Source organism: Solanum dulcamara, chromosome 7, assembly GCF_947179165.1.
Source record: "Solanum dulcamara chromosome 7, daSolDulc1.2, whole genome shotgun sequence".
NCBI lineage: Eukaryota > Viridiplantae > Streptophyta > Magnoliopsida > Solanales > Solanaceae > Solanum > Solanum dulcamara.
Genome location: NC_077243.1, coordinates 12,897,414 through 12,915,442, shown reverse-complemented (window position 1 = coordinate 12,915,442; position 18,029 = coordinate 12,897,414). Strand labels below are relative to the sequence as shown.

At 30.4% G+C, this 18,029-nt stretch overlaps 1 protein-coding gene and 1 long non-coding RNA gene across 2 annotated transcripts; one reads left to right on the top strand and one right to left on the bottom strand.

The window, feature by feature from the left end:
• Window positions 1-8,549: 8,549 nt before the first annotated feature.
• Window positions 8,550-10,073, bottom strand: LOC129896447 (uncharacterized). Its single transcript, XR_008767974.1, has 3 exons — window positions 9,227-10,073; window positions 9,046-9,100; window positions 8,550-8,932 (listed from the first exon to the last, which is right to left on the bottom strand). It is a non-coding gene; the product is annotated as an uncharacterized LOC129896447 (long non-coding RNA).
• Window positions 10,074-15,348: 5,275 nt separating this feature from the next.
• On the top strand, window positions 15,349-16,639 carry LOC129896116 (mitogen-activated protein kinase kinase 9). The gene has a single exon (XM_055971941.1). It carries the CDS (start codon window positions 15,411-15,413, stop codon window positions 16,392-16,394), a length of 984 nt encoding a protein of 327 aa, XP_055827916.1. The 5' UTR covers window positions 15,349-15,410; the 3' UTR covers window positions 16,395-16,639.
• The last annotated feature ends 1,390 nt before the right edge of the window (window positions 16,640-18,029 follow it).

Below are 18,029 nucleotides of genomic sequence, written 5' to 3'. Positions count from 1 at the left end.
TGCATTTCTACATAGAGACCTACAGGATAAAATATATATGCAGCTACCTCAGGGCTTTGTCAGTCAATGGGAGAAGGTATGTAGACTAACAAAGTCCCTTTATGGACTCAAACAAGCTCCAAGGCAGTGGAACCACAAACTTACTGAGGCCCTTATTTCTCTCAAGTTCAAACAAAGCCAACATGATTACTCCCTATTCATCAACAAATAAGCAGAAGGTATTGTCATTGTGCTTGTATATGTAGATGACATGTTAGTCACTGGCAGCAGCCTAAAGTTGATAGAAGAGACAAAGAAAGCTCTACAAAGTGCATTCAAGATGAAGGACTTAGGGGAGCTCAAATACTTCCTGGGGATTGAATTTTCAAGATCCACAGCAGGAATACTCATGCATCAGAGGAAGTACACTCTTGATCTGATAGCAGAAGTAGGGATGACTGCAGTTAAGCCAGTAGCAACACCAATAGATGCCAACATCAAGCTCACATCAAAACTCTATGATGACCATGTGAACCAAAAGCAAGAAGAACCACATGATCCTCTAATAGATCAGGCAGCTTATCAAAAACTCATAGGTAAACTGCTGTATCTCAATATGACAAGGCCAAATATAACCTTCAGTACTCAAATATTAAGCCAGTTCTTGAACCATCCAAAGAAATCCCACATGGAGGCAGCCCTAAGAGTAGTCAAGTATTTGAAGAGACAACCTGGACAAGGCATTCTGCTATCCAGTAAATCAGACAACCAAATTACAGCCTTTTGTGATGCAGATTGGGCAGCATGTGCACTCACTAGAAAATCAGTCACAGGCTACTTAATCAAGATGGGAAAATCACTAATATCTTGGAATGCCAAGAAACAAACCACAGTGTCTAGAAGTTCAGCTGAGGCTGAATATAGAAGCATGGCTTCTACTGTTTCAGAACTTGTGTGGCTGCTGGGAATGTTGAAGGAAGTTGAGGCTGATATGAAAGTTCCAGTGCAGGTCTATAGTGATAGCAAAGCTGCCATTCAAATTGCAGCCAATCCAGTTTATCACGAAAGAACAAAACACATAAAGATAGATTGTCATTTCATCAGAGAAAGATTACAACAAGGCATGATCAAAGTTGACTACTTATCAACCCAAGAACAACCAGCTGATATACTGACAAAGGGACTGCCTAGAGCTCAACATGAGCACCTTCTATCCAAGCTAGGAGTTTTGAATATTTTTGCACCTCCTAGCTTGAAGGGGAGTGTTGAGATGTAAAGAAGGTAGTTAAAGGAGTTAGAAAATTAGTTAGAAGTAAGGGCAGTTTAGTCATTTTACCTAATACATAGTTAGAACTAACTAACCAATTAGTTAGTTAGTTACGATAGTGTAATGCTCTATATATGTATACAAGAACTATGTACAGAGAACAATTAGGGCATTTCACAGTTGAGCCCCAAAATGAAATCTTCTCTCTTCTCTCTAATCTAACGCCTCTCTCTTCATCTCTATTTTCTCCATTTCTGATCTGTGAAGGAGAAGAGCTCAAATAAGCTCAATCACACAATTGAATAACTTTTATTTTGAACACCACTAAATTAAAACATAATTAATAACAAATATCATAACATAATCAATACAAAATATCATACATAAAAGCATAATTAAATAAGTTTCATGCTAATATCATATCTGGAAAAAAAAATTATACCAATGTCATACTCAAAAAACTGAATTAAATATAAAAGAACATAATTAAGTAAGTTTAATAGAAATAGCATACATAAAAACAGATTTTACACCAATGCCATACACAAAAAATAGAGTTCAATGTCAATTTCATATTATACTTAAAAAACAGATTTTATACCAATGTCATATCCAAAAATAATATTCTACCTAAACAAACATAATTAAAACAGAATTAGTACCAATGTCATACTCCAAAAATATATTTAACTATCAAACAAATAATTAAATAAGTTCCATAGCATTAGCATACGTAAAAACTAATTTTGTACCAATATCAAAACAAAAAACATAGGTCAATACAAATGCCATATTATTCCTAAAAACAAATTTCATACCAATGTCATACCCAAAAATAATATCGTGTCTAAATAAACATAATTAAAAATAGAATTAATATCAATGTCATACTCAAAACAGAATCAAATACCAAAGAACTAATTAAATAAGTTTCATACCAATAGCATACCTAAAAACAAATTTTGTACCAGTGTCATACCCAAAATAACAATGTCATATTATGCCTAAAAATAAATTTTCTATCAATGTCATACCCAAAAGTAATGTAGTACCTGTTATGTCGAAAAATGGACAAAGTGCAAAATTAATTTCATCTTTATAAGAAAAAATCAATTTTAGTAAAAAGGAGTCGCCACTTAATTTTTTAAAGAAATTAAGAAAACTTAATTTAAAAGACCCTAACAGATTTAAGTCTTAAAAATTCAGAGAAAAAGGTACGAGGTTCTTATTTCCACTTTGAGAAGGTGTTAGCACTCAAAATGTCCGCTAACGTGCGGTTATCCGACGATTTGAAAAGTATTTGACTAACTTTTTTTAAAATTTTTTTTACTTGTAAGTAGTAAAGATAAATATATTTATTTGAATAGTAAATCAACTTGAGATATTTGAGATAATTTATTAAGAAAATATATTCTATTAAATGACTGAATAAATGGATTTTAAATATATTTAAAGAGAAGTGGTAGATCTAATGTATTTTAGCAAAATTAAAGATGATTAAAACTTTGATTACATAAGAAAAATCATTTGAGCTATTTAGAATATTTTTTTTTAGAGAAAGACATTTTAAACTCAATTGATTTGAAAGAACATCAACTTATAAAAAAAAAAAACTTTAAGATAATTTGAAAGAAAACTCTATATTTTTTTTTAATGTCTAACTAAAAGAAAAATACTTGAACAAAGTCATTTTTAGAGCAAATTAACACAAAAATGGTTTCTCTTTTAAGGGGAGTTCGATTAAGTCAAACCAAACTAAAAATTAACATCTAAGCAAGTATACACAACCATAAATAAATTAAATTATTACAACCCAAATAAATAGAATAACAATATAAACAAAACAAAAATCCGACCCAATACTTAGTTTCTGTACACCTGGACTAAGATATTGGGCCACCTGTATTTTGGGCCTTTGGCCCATTTCATTTCTGTATATCATGATTATATATAAATGTATATCAATATATACAGTCACCCTTTTTCTGTATCTCCTGTATAAAGATTGTATATCAGCCTATTTTCTTCCTCCGAAACCTATAGTAAACCTCCTTTACATCTGCGTATCAACTTTCAAAATTCGAACAAGGGTAAAGTTGACTCAAAACTCAATGATATGCGAGGATTTAGTCCAAAGATGGACTCGGATGGTGTCTCATGCACCAAAATAAAATCATATAAGCAACTATTCATTTTAAATTGAACAAAGAAATATAACATAATATTTTAAGACAATAAATTGAAGATTATCTTTCTATGTCAATTTGGAGAATGCAACTAGAAGTGCATATAAAGTAACATAGTGACTAACAACATGCATACATGTAAAAAAAAAATAATAATAATATATATATATATAGAAATATATTCAAATAACTAAAGAACATGAAATCAACCTATACATTAAACTAACTCAAATTTTAAAGCAAGATTTACATTAATATATTGACTAACAACATGCATACATGTAGAAAATATATATATTCAAATAACTAAAGAACATGAAATTAACCTATATAGTAAACTAACTCAAATTTTAAAGCAAGATTTACATCAATTAAGCCATGAAAAAATGAAAATTCTAACTCAATGATATCTTAAGTATATATTTATTATTTAAATCATGATAAAGAAGAAATTAAAAATATGAGAATCTATATGGTCAAACAAAACTACTAAAAAAAAGTCATGAACGAAATTGAGATTTTTTATTTTTTTTATAAGATGTCTCTACACTTTAAGCAAGACAAAAAAATTTCATTTTTTTATCATTAATCTAATTGATTCTAACACATGCTAACTAAAAATAATTACAAATCAACTACATAGAAGACATGAAATAATTATTAATTAAGTAAATAAAATCGAGAATAGATTCTTACCTATTTTCGGGCAGCGATTGAGACGACGAATTTGAGAGCGATGAACTCTTTTAACCTATCAAGAAATGAGAGAAAGAACTAAAAAAAATGAAAAATCCGAGACTAATTTTTTTTTTTTTTTATGATTTTCTTTTTTTGTAGTATTATGTTCTTGCTTCCTTTTTTTTTTTTGTGTGTGTGTGTTCTTGATTTTTTTTTTGTGTGTGTGTTCTTGGTGAAAAAAATGGTGTCTCTCTCTTTCTTGTTCATCCCCTTCTTTATGAAGAAGATGAAGATGTCTTTTAAAAAGAATGAGGTTGGTGAGAGTAATAATGGAGTTTTGAATAATAATGGGTTTGGTGGGTGAAAAAGGAAAAAGAAAAAAAGGAAAAGGGAAAAGATGAAGATAGGAGAATGATGATGTTTGGGATTTTAAGAAAAGGTGGTTTAGGTGGGATTGAGAGGTGGAAAAGGAAAAAGTAGAAAGGGGTGGGGTTAGTATTGTATAAGTATAATATATGTATTGTAGTATGTTGGTGTTGGGCCAAAACTATTATAAGAATTGGGCTTTAGGTGAATAGGTGTTAGAATGTTGTAGTAATGTAGGTTGTTGTTGTTATTGGACTTGTAGAGATTGGATAACAATATTGGATTGGGATGAATTTGGGCCCAAATTTTGAGTTTAAAAAAAATGACTTGAAATTTGGTTAAGGGTGGAGTGAAAAAAAATAGTTAGATTTATAAGAAAAAATTACTATATGAAAATTAATTTCGTTTGTGAAGGGTCAAAATTGGGTGTCAACAGTACCTAACTAAACATAATTAAAATAGAATTAATACCAATATCACAGCAAAATTAATGTGAATTCAAACATTTGCATACTTAATAAGTTAAAGTATCCAAAAAATTAACTATCTTCAAGCTAATTTCGACAATCTTCAACATCTATTTGTTCACTCTTGATTTTAGGTTGGGCTTCTTAAGGTTCTGCGTATTCGAAACAACTTTCTTTTTTAATACTTGGTCCACCAAGTTTGCTTACAACAGTGCCGGTCACCTCGCTTTTACTGCTTACACCATCATTTCGTACCTTTCATACCTTCACAATATTTTTTCCTTTTCTGTTCTTAGAATGCTTCAAATCGTTCTTGGGCATTCTCAATGTTGAAGCATCTCCCTTGCATTCTTTCTTGCCCCTTTTATATTGTAAATCATAATAAAATCGAATTCTGAATCTGAAGACGGAGAAGATTCGACAATGTTACACTTTCTTTTTTTTGGTGTTTGTTTTGTATAACTGATATCAATAGCGGTATTGTCATTTTCCGAACTATTTTTTACCTCCTTTTTTGGTGTATGTGTGATAATGTTAAAATTTGGTATATCATTAACTTCATGATTGTGTTGAAATCTGGGGCTCTTACGGGAGAGTGACATTAGTTTTGAAGTTTTTATTCATGATTGAGAAATCTAAAAGCAATAATTGCGAATTCTCGTTGAAGAAGAAGAGAGAGAGCAAAATGAAGAAAGGATTTTTCTTTTTTGAAAAGAAGGTTGTCTAGGAATATGGAGAGTTTTTTGATTTTCCATTATTAGAATTTAGAATGATCAGTTTGATATAATTGCCTACCATATTGGGAGATTGCCTACCATATTGACAGACGTGTAAAATGAGAGGACCAAAATTAAATTATTTAATTACCTTGGTAACTTTTATTTAAGGGATACATTTTATTCTCTCATACTTGCATTAAATAGTAATTTATATAGCAAATTAAAATTAAATTAATTAAATTAATACAAATCTGTTATCAGTAGTAATTTAGTTGTTGTATTAGTAATTCCTAATTAGTTGTTTCATGAGAAGTAATATATGTTCTTAAATACATATATGGTGTAATAATTTCTTTAAATTTTTTTATTCAAATAGGCTTAAAAAATGAGTCTGCCAATATTAAAAGCAGTTAAATAGGGATTCTTTCCAATATTCTACCCCTATTTTTATAGTTTTCTATCAGATTTTTTTTTTTAAAAAAAATTCCGTAATATATTTACTTTTTTCACGAGACTTTATCAATACCTCATATCAATCATAGATGAACTATATATAAATTTATATTTTGTGGAGTTATCATGGATTTTACAAGTAGTTTCTGGAATTAATTTATGCATCTAATAAATAAAAAATTTCTTTCATATCACATAACTATTAACTTTCGCGACTAAATTTTTCACCATTCTTTTAAGTAAACTTTACCTAAATCCCATAATGGAAAAGACTAATTACTATACATCCCTCATTGTACCAAAATTACCCGATATCCCCTTTGTTTCAACTTTTCTGATACATTAGTGATGTATCTGATACATCAATTATCTATAGAGTACTTAATGAAGATCATCTATTTATGGATAGTATCTTAATATAAGGTATGATTGGTTCTTTAAATCAATTACTAATCTAATTAATGGGATTAATTTGGTTAAAAAAATAACGGTTGTGTACGTGAAGATTCAAGCAAAAAAACAGTGCATAAATTCAAATCAAATTCGATTTCAATTTTTTTTCCAGTTTTGGTGATACATAAGTTATGTATCTGATACATCAACTTTAGATGTAGAATACTTAATGCATATCAGCTATTTATGGTTAGTATTTTAATGTAAGTTTTGATTAGTTATTTAATTGAATCACTGATCTAATTAATGAGATTAATTTGTTTAAAAAAGCAACTGTGATGTTCATGAAGATTCAAGCCAAAAAACAGAGCATCGTCTCGAATGGAAAAAACAGAGCATCAATTCAAATCGAAGTTGATTTCAATTATTTTTTCACTTTTGCTGATACATAAGTTATGTATCTGATACATAACTTTAGCTATAGAATAGTTAATGCACATCAGCTATTTATGGATAGAAGATTGAGATAAGGTATGATTAGCTCTTATAGTTCCGAATCTCAATGGGTGGGACGGGATCTTCTTGATGACGTATTTCATTCCCTGCATTGACATGAAAATGGTTAAATACAACTTGAACTTTATACATAAATACGATGTATCATATGCATTAAAATATCTGATGCATGAGATGAGATTCTGATACATACAGAAGATGTATCAGAAGCAGTTATATATTATATTCTGATACATAAATGTAGATGTATCAGAATCATTAAAACTTGAAACAACAGAAAATGACACTTAAACATGATGTATCAAAAATAGTAAATCTCCAAAAAAATTGTATTTGAAAAAGACATTATGTATCTGATACATAAATGTAGATGTATCAGAATCATTAAAACTTGAAATAACAGAAACTGACACTTAAACATGATGTATCAGAAATAGTAAATCTCCAAAAAATTACATTTGAAAAAGACATTATGTATCTTATACATAAATGATATGTATCAGAATCATTAAAACTTGAAATAACAGAAACTGACACTTAAACATAATGTATCAGAAATAGTAAATCTCCAAAAAATTGCATTTGAAAAAGACATTATGTATCTGATACATAAATGTAGATGTATCAGAATCATTAAAACTTGAAACAACAGAAACTGACACTTAAACATGATGTATCAGAAATAGTAAATCTCCAAAAAATTGCATTTGAAAAAGACATTATGTATCTGATACATAAATGATATGTATCAGAATCATTAAAACTTGAAATAACAGAAACTGACACTTAAACATGATGTATTAGAAATAGTAAATCTCCAAAAAATTGCATTTGAAAAAGACATTATGTATATGATACATAAATGATATGTATCAGAATCATTAAAACCTTCACAAAATTTTCATTCTAAAAAAAAAAACTTAATTGAACCCATACCTAGGGCTGGGCGTTCGGTATTCGGTTCGGTATTTTTTAAATTTGGATTCGATAATTCGGTAATCGGTAATTCAAAGTATATACCAAATACCAAACTTTTAAACTTCAGTTCGGTAATTCGGTAATCGGTAAATTAAAATTCGGTTCGGTACGGTATTCGATAATACCATATTAAAGTCAAAGTCCACTCTATTGTATTAGACATTGAAATCTCTACATGCCAAAATTATTGATAGACGATACCAATATGAATATGACTGAATGCAGCAATTTTAACAAGGATCAACTGTGGATCAACTATAATCAAAGCGACAAAGGAAATCAACCACTATCACACTGAATGATGCATGCTCAATTTATGCTTCAGCACAAGTATATCTATCACTTGATAGCTGCTGGAAAGAAATAGTGAAGAAATACACTAAGATGCGTAGAATAAGATAAAATCTTGCATTTGTCCCTGCAGTTCAAAGATGGTTGTCTTTTCATTTTGGGATTTAGTGCATCTGTAAACGTTCTAGTTACATTACTAACATTATGCATCTAAAAGACATTGAAATCTCTACAAGGCCAAAATCACTGATAGACGATTTCTGCATATGGTAATTACCAAAAATATGACTTGCTTTTAATATAAACATCACATAAAGAGAACAGGGAAAATTGAAAAGGCATTATGAACTTAAAACTGCCAACTGTTATGACAAGCTCCTCAAATTTCATCATCATTGACAGAACAAGAACATGAAAACAAAAACTGATTTACAATATAGTAATTCAAGCCTTCTTTTTCAGCATCTTCCCTTTCATTTGGAATAGCAAAGACAAAGTTCTTTCTAGCAACAAACAACACCCACTTGTTTTTCACCAACACAACAACAACAACAAATAATAGCAACTAATAACACCCACCTATTTTTCAGGCTTTCAGCAACACACAACAATAGTCTCCTGCAAACTACACCTGCAAGGCTGCAACACACAACAACAACATCAAAAAATATAAGCTGCAGCACCTACACAACCTACACTACACCTGCAACACACAAAAATAGCAACTAACAATAGCAACTAACAACACTCACCTGTTTTTCAGCAACACACAACAACAACAGTCACCTGCACACTACACCTGCAAGGCTGCAACACACAACAACAACATCAAAAAATATAAATTACAGCACCTACACAGCCTATACTACACCTGCAGCACATCAAAACAGCAACAAACAACAGCAACAAACAATAGCAACTAACAACACCCACCTATTTTTCAGCAACACACAACAACAACAGTCAACAACACCACATGCAGCACCTACACAGATTACACTACACCTGCAGCAGCTACACTACACCTACAACACACAACAACAACATCAAAAAACATAAGCTGTAATTTTAGATATAGAATATTTGGGTTTTTTGAACAGAACATCAAAATCAAAAGAGAAAGTATATAAACAGAACATCAAAATCAATAACAACTAGTCCTCATAGCTCAGTTGTACACTTTTTCCTTGTATTATATACTTTCCCTTTTCAACTTAAAAACAAGAAGCAGTATATTCAAAATCTTGGAATAGCGATGGAGGTGAATGTTGCAATTCACAAGTTAACTCCAAAATGTTGTTTCTACTCTTCCCAGAAAGCTTGCTGTTGATAAACTACTCAAAGACATCAATCAACATGAATCTCTTACCTGGAACTTATGTTTCACTAATCCCGTACAAATCTTTCCAAAAGATTTGATATTTGATGGAGAACGGGAAGCTGATGGTGGCGTGAAGCTGAAGGGCTGAAGGGCGAAGGCGGCGTGAAGCTGAAGGGCTGAAGGCGGCGTGATTCATGAAGACTGAAGAGTGAAGACTGAGGTCTGAGGCGCAGAGGCGGTTAAGAGTGACTCAAGTGAGAAGTGAAGAGTGAATATTCAGTGAAGAGTGAAGATTAGGGTTGGGCAATGGGCAGTATAAAGAATTAGAGGTAAATATTTGATACTGAAATGAAATGGATATAGATAAATTATAGAAATGGCCCAACAAAAATAATTATAGGAGGCCCAATTGCCAAATGCCAATAGCCCAATAGAAATAAATTTGGTATTCGGAAAATACCGAATACCGAATGGGAAAATTATAAAATACCGAAACCGAAACCGAAATACCGAAATTTAATATTTTGGTACCGAATACCGAACCGAAGTACCGAATACCGAATACCGAATACCGAAATACCGAAATAACCGGTTCGGTTCGGTAATTCGGTTTTCGGTATTTTATGCCCACCCCTACCCATACCTTTGGGAGATTAGGGTGTGTTGTAACCCCTTCAATCTTGTTGTCTATTTCGTTGGGTGCATGTTTAACTGTAGCTTTTGACTTCAATTACTCACATAGCTTATTCGTCACTGCTGGATCGTTACGATGTTTGGATCTAACCTCGTCGTAACCTTCCCAAGACGAATCAGAACCAGGTGAAACAAAAATTTCTTGATTTTTATTGGACTGTTTGAGACCATGAACGGATTTCATATGTATCATTGAAGGTATGAGATATAAAAATAGAAAGATTTACAGAAGAAAGCAAATGATAAAAAATTTAGAAGATTTTTCAAAGATTTACAGAAGAAATCAAAAGATACAAATTTTAGGAGAAATCAGATTGAATGAGGATGAAGTGAAATTCCATATAAGGAAAGATTAAAATATACCTTAGTTGAAACCTTGAAATTGATTAACGGTTGAAGAGGATCAAATTAACTAGAGCAAATTAGGGCGAGGATGAAGGAGGAGGCAGATGTATCAGCGAGGGAGAGAGAGAGAAAGGAAAAAGAGGGATTTTGGAAATTTTTGGGTGTAGTAGGGAATAAAAGTAAATATAGCATCTTAATATGTGTAAAAGAGTAATTTTTCCTTCTTTTAATTGTTGAGTCTGAATTGATATGACATAAATATTGTATTGGTGAATATTACAAAATAGACAAACAAAGAAACAAAAATTAGGAAATGACTAATAGCATGTTTGAATTGACTTATTTTTAAGCAGCTTATAAGTTGAAAACTGCTTATAAGTTAAAAAAAAAAATAGGTGTAGGCCAACTTTTGTTTTTTTGACTTATAAGCTGTTTTCAATTTATAAACTGCTTAAAATAAGTTCATCCAAATAAATTCAACTATTTATTGGGCTTATTTTAAGCACAAAATAACTTTAAGTTGATCAGCCAAACACTCAAAGAAAATTAAAAACAGCTTATAAGTCAATTCAAACGGCCTCTAAATAAGGCCGGGCAGGATGAGATAAAATAAGTTTTTGAAAAAAATACTAAACAAGACACAATGGATCAAGATTTTTCCTGTTGTCCTAATTGCCATCCCAAAACCATTTGCAATTAGTATTTTTCTCGTGGCACCTATCTAGGTAGCACCCAAAATAAGATGTTGACAAGGCACTACCCAATTATTACTATTTTCTCATTTTAATTTTATGCGGCATCGTTTAATTTGTATAATGTTTAATAAAAAAATATTAAAATTTGTAATTTAAACAATTTTTAAATATTTATGTGATTATAAAAATATTTTATTAAAAATAATAAAAAAAATTAAATTAAATTATTTATACTTATAATAAAGTAACATTTATTTTTGGAACGAACTAAAATAAAAAAAATAGCACATAAAATGAAAGTGGGGAATAGTAAAAAAGTTTTAATTGATTGGAAGGAACAACGATTGATTGTATTCAGTGAACTACGTTCGATGTTAGGATCACTTAAGTAGGAGATAGCCGCCTTTGGCTGTTGCCTTTTCGAATTTTAAATTTCCTAAACAACTACAAAAGATTAAAACAAAAATATGAAAAGGGAAAGACGTAACATAAACAAATTGATCCAAGTTAAAATTGTCAACAAATCAATATATAAAATAGTGCGTCTCAATCAATTTATATAACATATTTTTTTTAAGTTAATCTTAAAAAATAAATATCAATTTTTTTGACAAATATTTAATAATACTATCTATATTTTATTTATTTTGAATCCCACTTATTTAATTAAAAATTTATAAAAATATATTATTTTTCAATATTTAATCAAACAATATCTCATAAGTTGGGACGGCGAAAGTAATTTCTATCTTCTAAATAAATAAAGACAGCAACCTTTAGCGGCCTGTTTAGTGCATTAATTCTTGGTTGTTGTGGGGGAGGGACCTGATTTTCGGATTTTAGGATGATCACTTATTTTTTATGTTAATTGTATCTATGCCATTAAATTATTCTTCATGATAAAAAGTTATTAAATTTTAATTAAATATCACAAAAAAATTACTATATTATTTTTAGATAAAGTACTGTCAGTCAATTTTTCTTGTGTATTACAAAAAGTTGCTCCTACTAAAAATAACAGTAAGACATGATGATCGTGGACATAAAAGAAAACAAACTTTTTCTTCAAAATAATACTGTATGAGAACATTTTAAATTTTAATTAGACACAAGACAATTATTTTATAGAAAGCTTATATCGTAGTAGTAAACTTACAAATTCTTGAATTTGTTGTTTTCTTGGTTGATACTAGTAAATAAATTAACGTGAAACAATTATTACATTATGCAATTGTTAGGTCAAAGAGCTAAAGTCAATAGTACCACTCTAATTATGTTGTATTAGGCTACATAATGATGAACACAAAATAAAATTCCTTGATTACAAAAAGCATAGAAAAAAGTCACTTATTTGGAACTAATTTGGAGGCTATTTTTGGATTGTTTCTTACTACTAGTATTATATTACTCCTAATTTAAATCACATGTGATAAATACATCCACCATTTTCTAATAGAAAAATAAAAGGAGGAGACAAAACCTTAGGTAAAGATTTATCTCAACGAGGTTTACCGGTACACCTTCTCTCTTAGCTCTTATCCTTTAATTTCTATTTCCTAAGCCACCCAAACCCATTAATGCCTTTTGGTTCCACGTGTAAATTTAGTATGAATTACCATAACTAACAATTTAACATATTTAAAAGACATATAGAAAAATAAAAAAAAAATTAGTTAAATATATAATTTATTTTTACAATATTCTCTAAAATTTTCTACCAATTGAAAAAATTACTAAAACTCCTACTCTTTCCTATTTCTAACACATCGCGTATCAGGATGTACGTAATGTATACGGATTACATCAAAAAAAAGAATTTTGGGTAATTTTCAAAAGAGTAGGAATAAAGTGTAATTAGGAAGAATCACTATGGAATTTAGGTAAAATTTACAAAATAAATAATAAAAAAAAGCTAGTTTAACTGCTCAAATAGTAACTGCATCGAATAAAGTGCGATCGATAGATTAATTTTTTCTTAATTACCAACAAAAATAATTAATTTTTAATTTATTATTTTATTTTTTATGCAATAATTTATATTTGTAAGATTTCTAAAATATTTTTTGTTTTTCTTAAACTGTTGCTTTGTTCAAACACCACATAAATTGAGATGAATAGAGAAATCATTATTTGTTATAAAACTGTGATTTGCATTTGTGTTTTTGTTTAATTTCCTCATTCTGATATTAACCTAGTTTCATTTTAAATGTTTTAATTTTATATACAAAATATTCTTTGAATTTTATGATTTTGAAAATTTTATGTAATTCTTATAAGAAAGTATCATTAAGAATAAATGGAAATATTAAGAAAAATGTTTATTCGTTGTTGAAAAAGAGTAAATAAAAAGTTCAACAATGTGTCCAAATCAATACTTAATAATAGGAGTATTATTTTAACGTGTGTATACTCTAAACTCTGCTACTTACTATTCTTTTCGAGATTGATGAATTGTATGCTGCATCAAAACTACAGAAAGAGTTAGTTTCTTATAAACACAATAGTATTTTAAGGACCAAAAATAACAAATCATTTCCAAAAAGATCAATTCGTGTTAAATACATCTAGAGCTCCATTTGTTTCTATTAAAATTAAGTCATTTCAATTTGTATGATTACGATTTTTATATATATCTTAACATTGAATTATTGATAATATTTTTCTTGATATTTAAATAAGCATAATTTATTTATTTTCAAACCTAGTAAATGTATAATTTTAATTAAAAAATTATTTAATATTAGAAAAAATATAAATTTAATAAAATAAATTATTATTTGGTGAAAAAATATGAAACATTTATGTTTGTTAGTGGCGGTGGAAATAGTTTGTAATGACGATAGTTGTGACGGTGAGGGTGGTTGATGTTGTAATGATCCTGGTGCAATGGTGGCGGTTGGTAGTGGCGGTGATTATGATGGTTGAACTAGTTGATTTTAATCGTTGACTGTATTGGTGGTGATGATTGAAGAACTGATGTGCATGGTTGATGATAATTGGCGTCAATACAAATTGTGATGGTGGATGTGGCTGATAGTAGAAATTGGTCACAATAATGATTCACAGTGACAGTGATGACAGTGCATATAATTATAGTGATGGAGATGCTTAGTGTGGTAGTGACAATTGACGATAATAATTGACAGCAGTGGCGGTTACTAGTGATATTGATCAATGATTGACAATAGTAATGATGATGGTTCTATTGGTAAAAGTGGTTAGTAATGATGATTGGCGATCGTAGATAAAGTAATGATAAAAGTTATCCATATAAAAATATTCTTATTGATATTAAGGTAATGAAATGAGAAATTTCTACCATTTATATTCTTCGTTTGTTTGGAATTGAAAAATAAAATGGTCTTGTTAAATACACTAATGTAGTGCACTTGTGGCCTAGAACATCTAAGAGCATTAGACTTGTTATTGCTTCAAACTTTCACGGCCTAAAAGGTCATAGTCCCTCTAAGAAGCTGGCCGAGAAAAAATATCTCTGCATATCTAATTAGTAGGTTGAAGTCTCGTTCGTTAACGAAATTAACCAGATAAATAACTCCACCAACTAAGAACAACCGCGGACCATCACCCATGGAATCAAGAAATGCTATTGTTGGATAAAATAGATTGAATTAGTGGCGAAGAAATCGCACCAAGGAATTAAGCATTTCGATGGGCAGTTAAAACTTCTTCGTTCACCAAACAAATTAATCTTCTCTTGTTTGGTGGCTGGTCATTTTAGATTGTTTCGTCCTAAGTTGTATTTAATTAGATCACATGTAGATTAATTTTCCAGCTCACTTCACCACTTTTTCTAATTAAAAAAATGAAGAAAATTGTGAAAAAAGCCAAAAACAAAAAGATTTATGAAAATGTGACATTTATCCGCACACCTTCCACCCCCATATCCTCTCTCCTTCCTAACATGGTGGGGTGGCTAAGAGGAGTAGTCTGTCCCCACCTATTCCCACGTGCTTTCTCCTCCTCACTTATATAACACACGAGAAGCACAATCCATTTCCCATTCCAACTAATTCAAACGGATCCGACCCGATTCACCCATCACATGGCTTTAGTTCGTGATCGCCGCCAGCTTAATCTCCGACTTCCCTTGCCAGAACCCTCCGAACGCCGCCCTCGTTTCCCCTTACCACTCCCTCCTTCTTCCATATCCACCGTCAACTCTACCACCACCACCGCTGCTGCTGCTTCTACTACTACTATCTCCATTTCAGAACTCGAAAAGCTTAAGGTTCTCGGTCATGGAAACGGTGGAACTGTGTATAAAGTCCGTCACAAGCGGACTTCCGCAATCTACGCTCTCAAAGTGGTTCACGGTGATAGTGACCCCGAGATTCGCCGTCAGATCCTCCGGGAAATCTCAATCCTTCGCCGGACGGATTCTCCTTACGTCATCAAGTGTCACGGAGTCATCGATATGCCCGGCGGAGACATCGGTATTCTCATGGAGTATATGGACGCCGGCACACTAGAAAATCTTCTTAAATCACAAATAACTTTCTCGGAATTATGCTTAGCAAAAATCTCTAAGCAAGTGCTCGGTGGATTGGACTACTTGCATAATCACAAAATCATTCACAGAGATCTAAAACCTTCAAACCTTTTAGTAAATCATGAGATGGAAGTGAAAATCGCTGATTTCGGAGTGAGCAAAATCATGGGCAGGACTTTGGATCCTTGCAATTCATACGTCGGAACTTGTGCTTATATGAGCCCAGAAAGGTTTGATCCAGATACGTATGGAGTAAACTACAACGGTTACGCAGCTGATGTTTGGAGCTTAGGCCTCACTTTAATGGAACTGTACATGGGCCACTTCCCGTTCTTGCCGCCGGGTCAGCGACCGGATTGGGCTACACTGATGTGCGCCATATGCTTCGGTGAACCACCCAGTTTGCCGGAAAATACGTCGGGAAAATTCAAAGATTTCATCGAGTGTTGCTTACAGAAAGAGTCCAGTAAGAGATGGAGCGCACAGCAACTTTTGCAACATCCCTTTATACAGAGTATCGATTTGAAATCCACGTAAAAGGGAAAAAGCAAGCTAAAAACTGGGAAAATGGAATCCGAGTTGTTGTAAATAGAACGGGATTCTTTTTTTCTTTTTTTTGGGTTCACTTTTTTGTATATTCTTCCACTCTGAATCTGAGAAATCAAAATCATTTCTCTGTACTAGAAAAAGTGCTCCATTTCCACAGCAAAAATCATCTGTGGAATTTTGGGATCTTCAATCTCTTTTCCAGCAACTACTACGAATCTGGCAAACTTTTGTTACCTACTACAAATTCAAACATATAATCATCTTCATTTCAGTGTTCAAAGTGATTAAATTAATGGTGTTACCAAAATTACCAAATTCCAAAGAACAAAACAAATTGCTTGATTTAATTGGCCTCTAATGTCGTACTATACTAAATTAATGCCATGATCATTATCTCATTGCTCAGCTAAAAAAAAAAAATTATACTAAAATACTACACTTTTCCTTTTAGTTTGTTTCCACCCTTACGTTTTAGTTGTCATCGTTTTTTTAGTCAAATATAATAATAAACTTTTACTAATATTTTAAAATATATTTTTTATTATATTAGTATGAAAAAATATTTGTAATTTATAGTATTTTTCATATAATTTTAAATATTTAAATTTTTATTTTAAAATATCAAATTAATTTAATCTAATTTAGCTTTAAAAGTTAATCAAATTGATTTTTAAAAAATACAACATGATAACCAAAGAATATTTTTTAATAATTAGAAATCATTTATTTTTAATTATTATGTTTAATAAAACAATTTATAAGTTATAACTACACATGCACAAATAATATTTTACATTATAAATTTTAAAAATCTTTTTTATTAATTTTTTAAAAATTAAATTAAATATCACATAAAATTAATCAATAAAAAAACCTTTTTTTTTTTTTAAGAAGGGGTAGGCGAGGAAGATGAGCTATCAAACAGGCTCGTGGATCATACTAATCCAACCAGCAGTGTGCCTGAAAAGACAAGAAACCTTTATTTTGATTTGGTAATAAGGATTTTAGCTTGATTTGATTAGATTAAAAATATATAATCAGCTACAACACATATTATATTATCTTTATATACGTAATTCTGCGCAGAAGGAACCTACATATACTATAATATGAATGAAGATGCAAGTGTGCGTTAGGAGAGTCTTGTCTTTATTATTAGTTGTCACGCTTGACGTACTCATTTTTTATTTTTTTATAGTATATAATACTTATCCAAAAATTGACAAAAGAGGGGACTCTTTATAAACCTTTTTGATTATTTTTTTTTAGGTTCTGGTATAATTTAATTGAAAATCTTGAGTGATAGTATAATATATTTCATATAATGTTTGTCAAATGATAAAAATAGAAAATTACTACGTAAATATTCAGCAATTTCAAATCTTAACACTAGCAAATAGAACTTCGTAGTAATATTTGAGAAGATATTTGAAAACTCGTGATAAAAAAAAAATATCATTGTAAATATTATATATATTTCTAAAATTTTAAAATTGTCTTACGAAAAAAACTTTCTCTAATTAGATCGTAAAATGATGTTGATATATGTTATACATATGCATTTTTTAAAAACGTTTAATAGAAGTTTGTAAGTGACTTCATATTAATTTCCACAATAGCTAT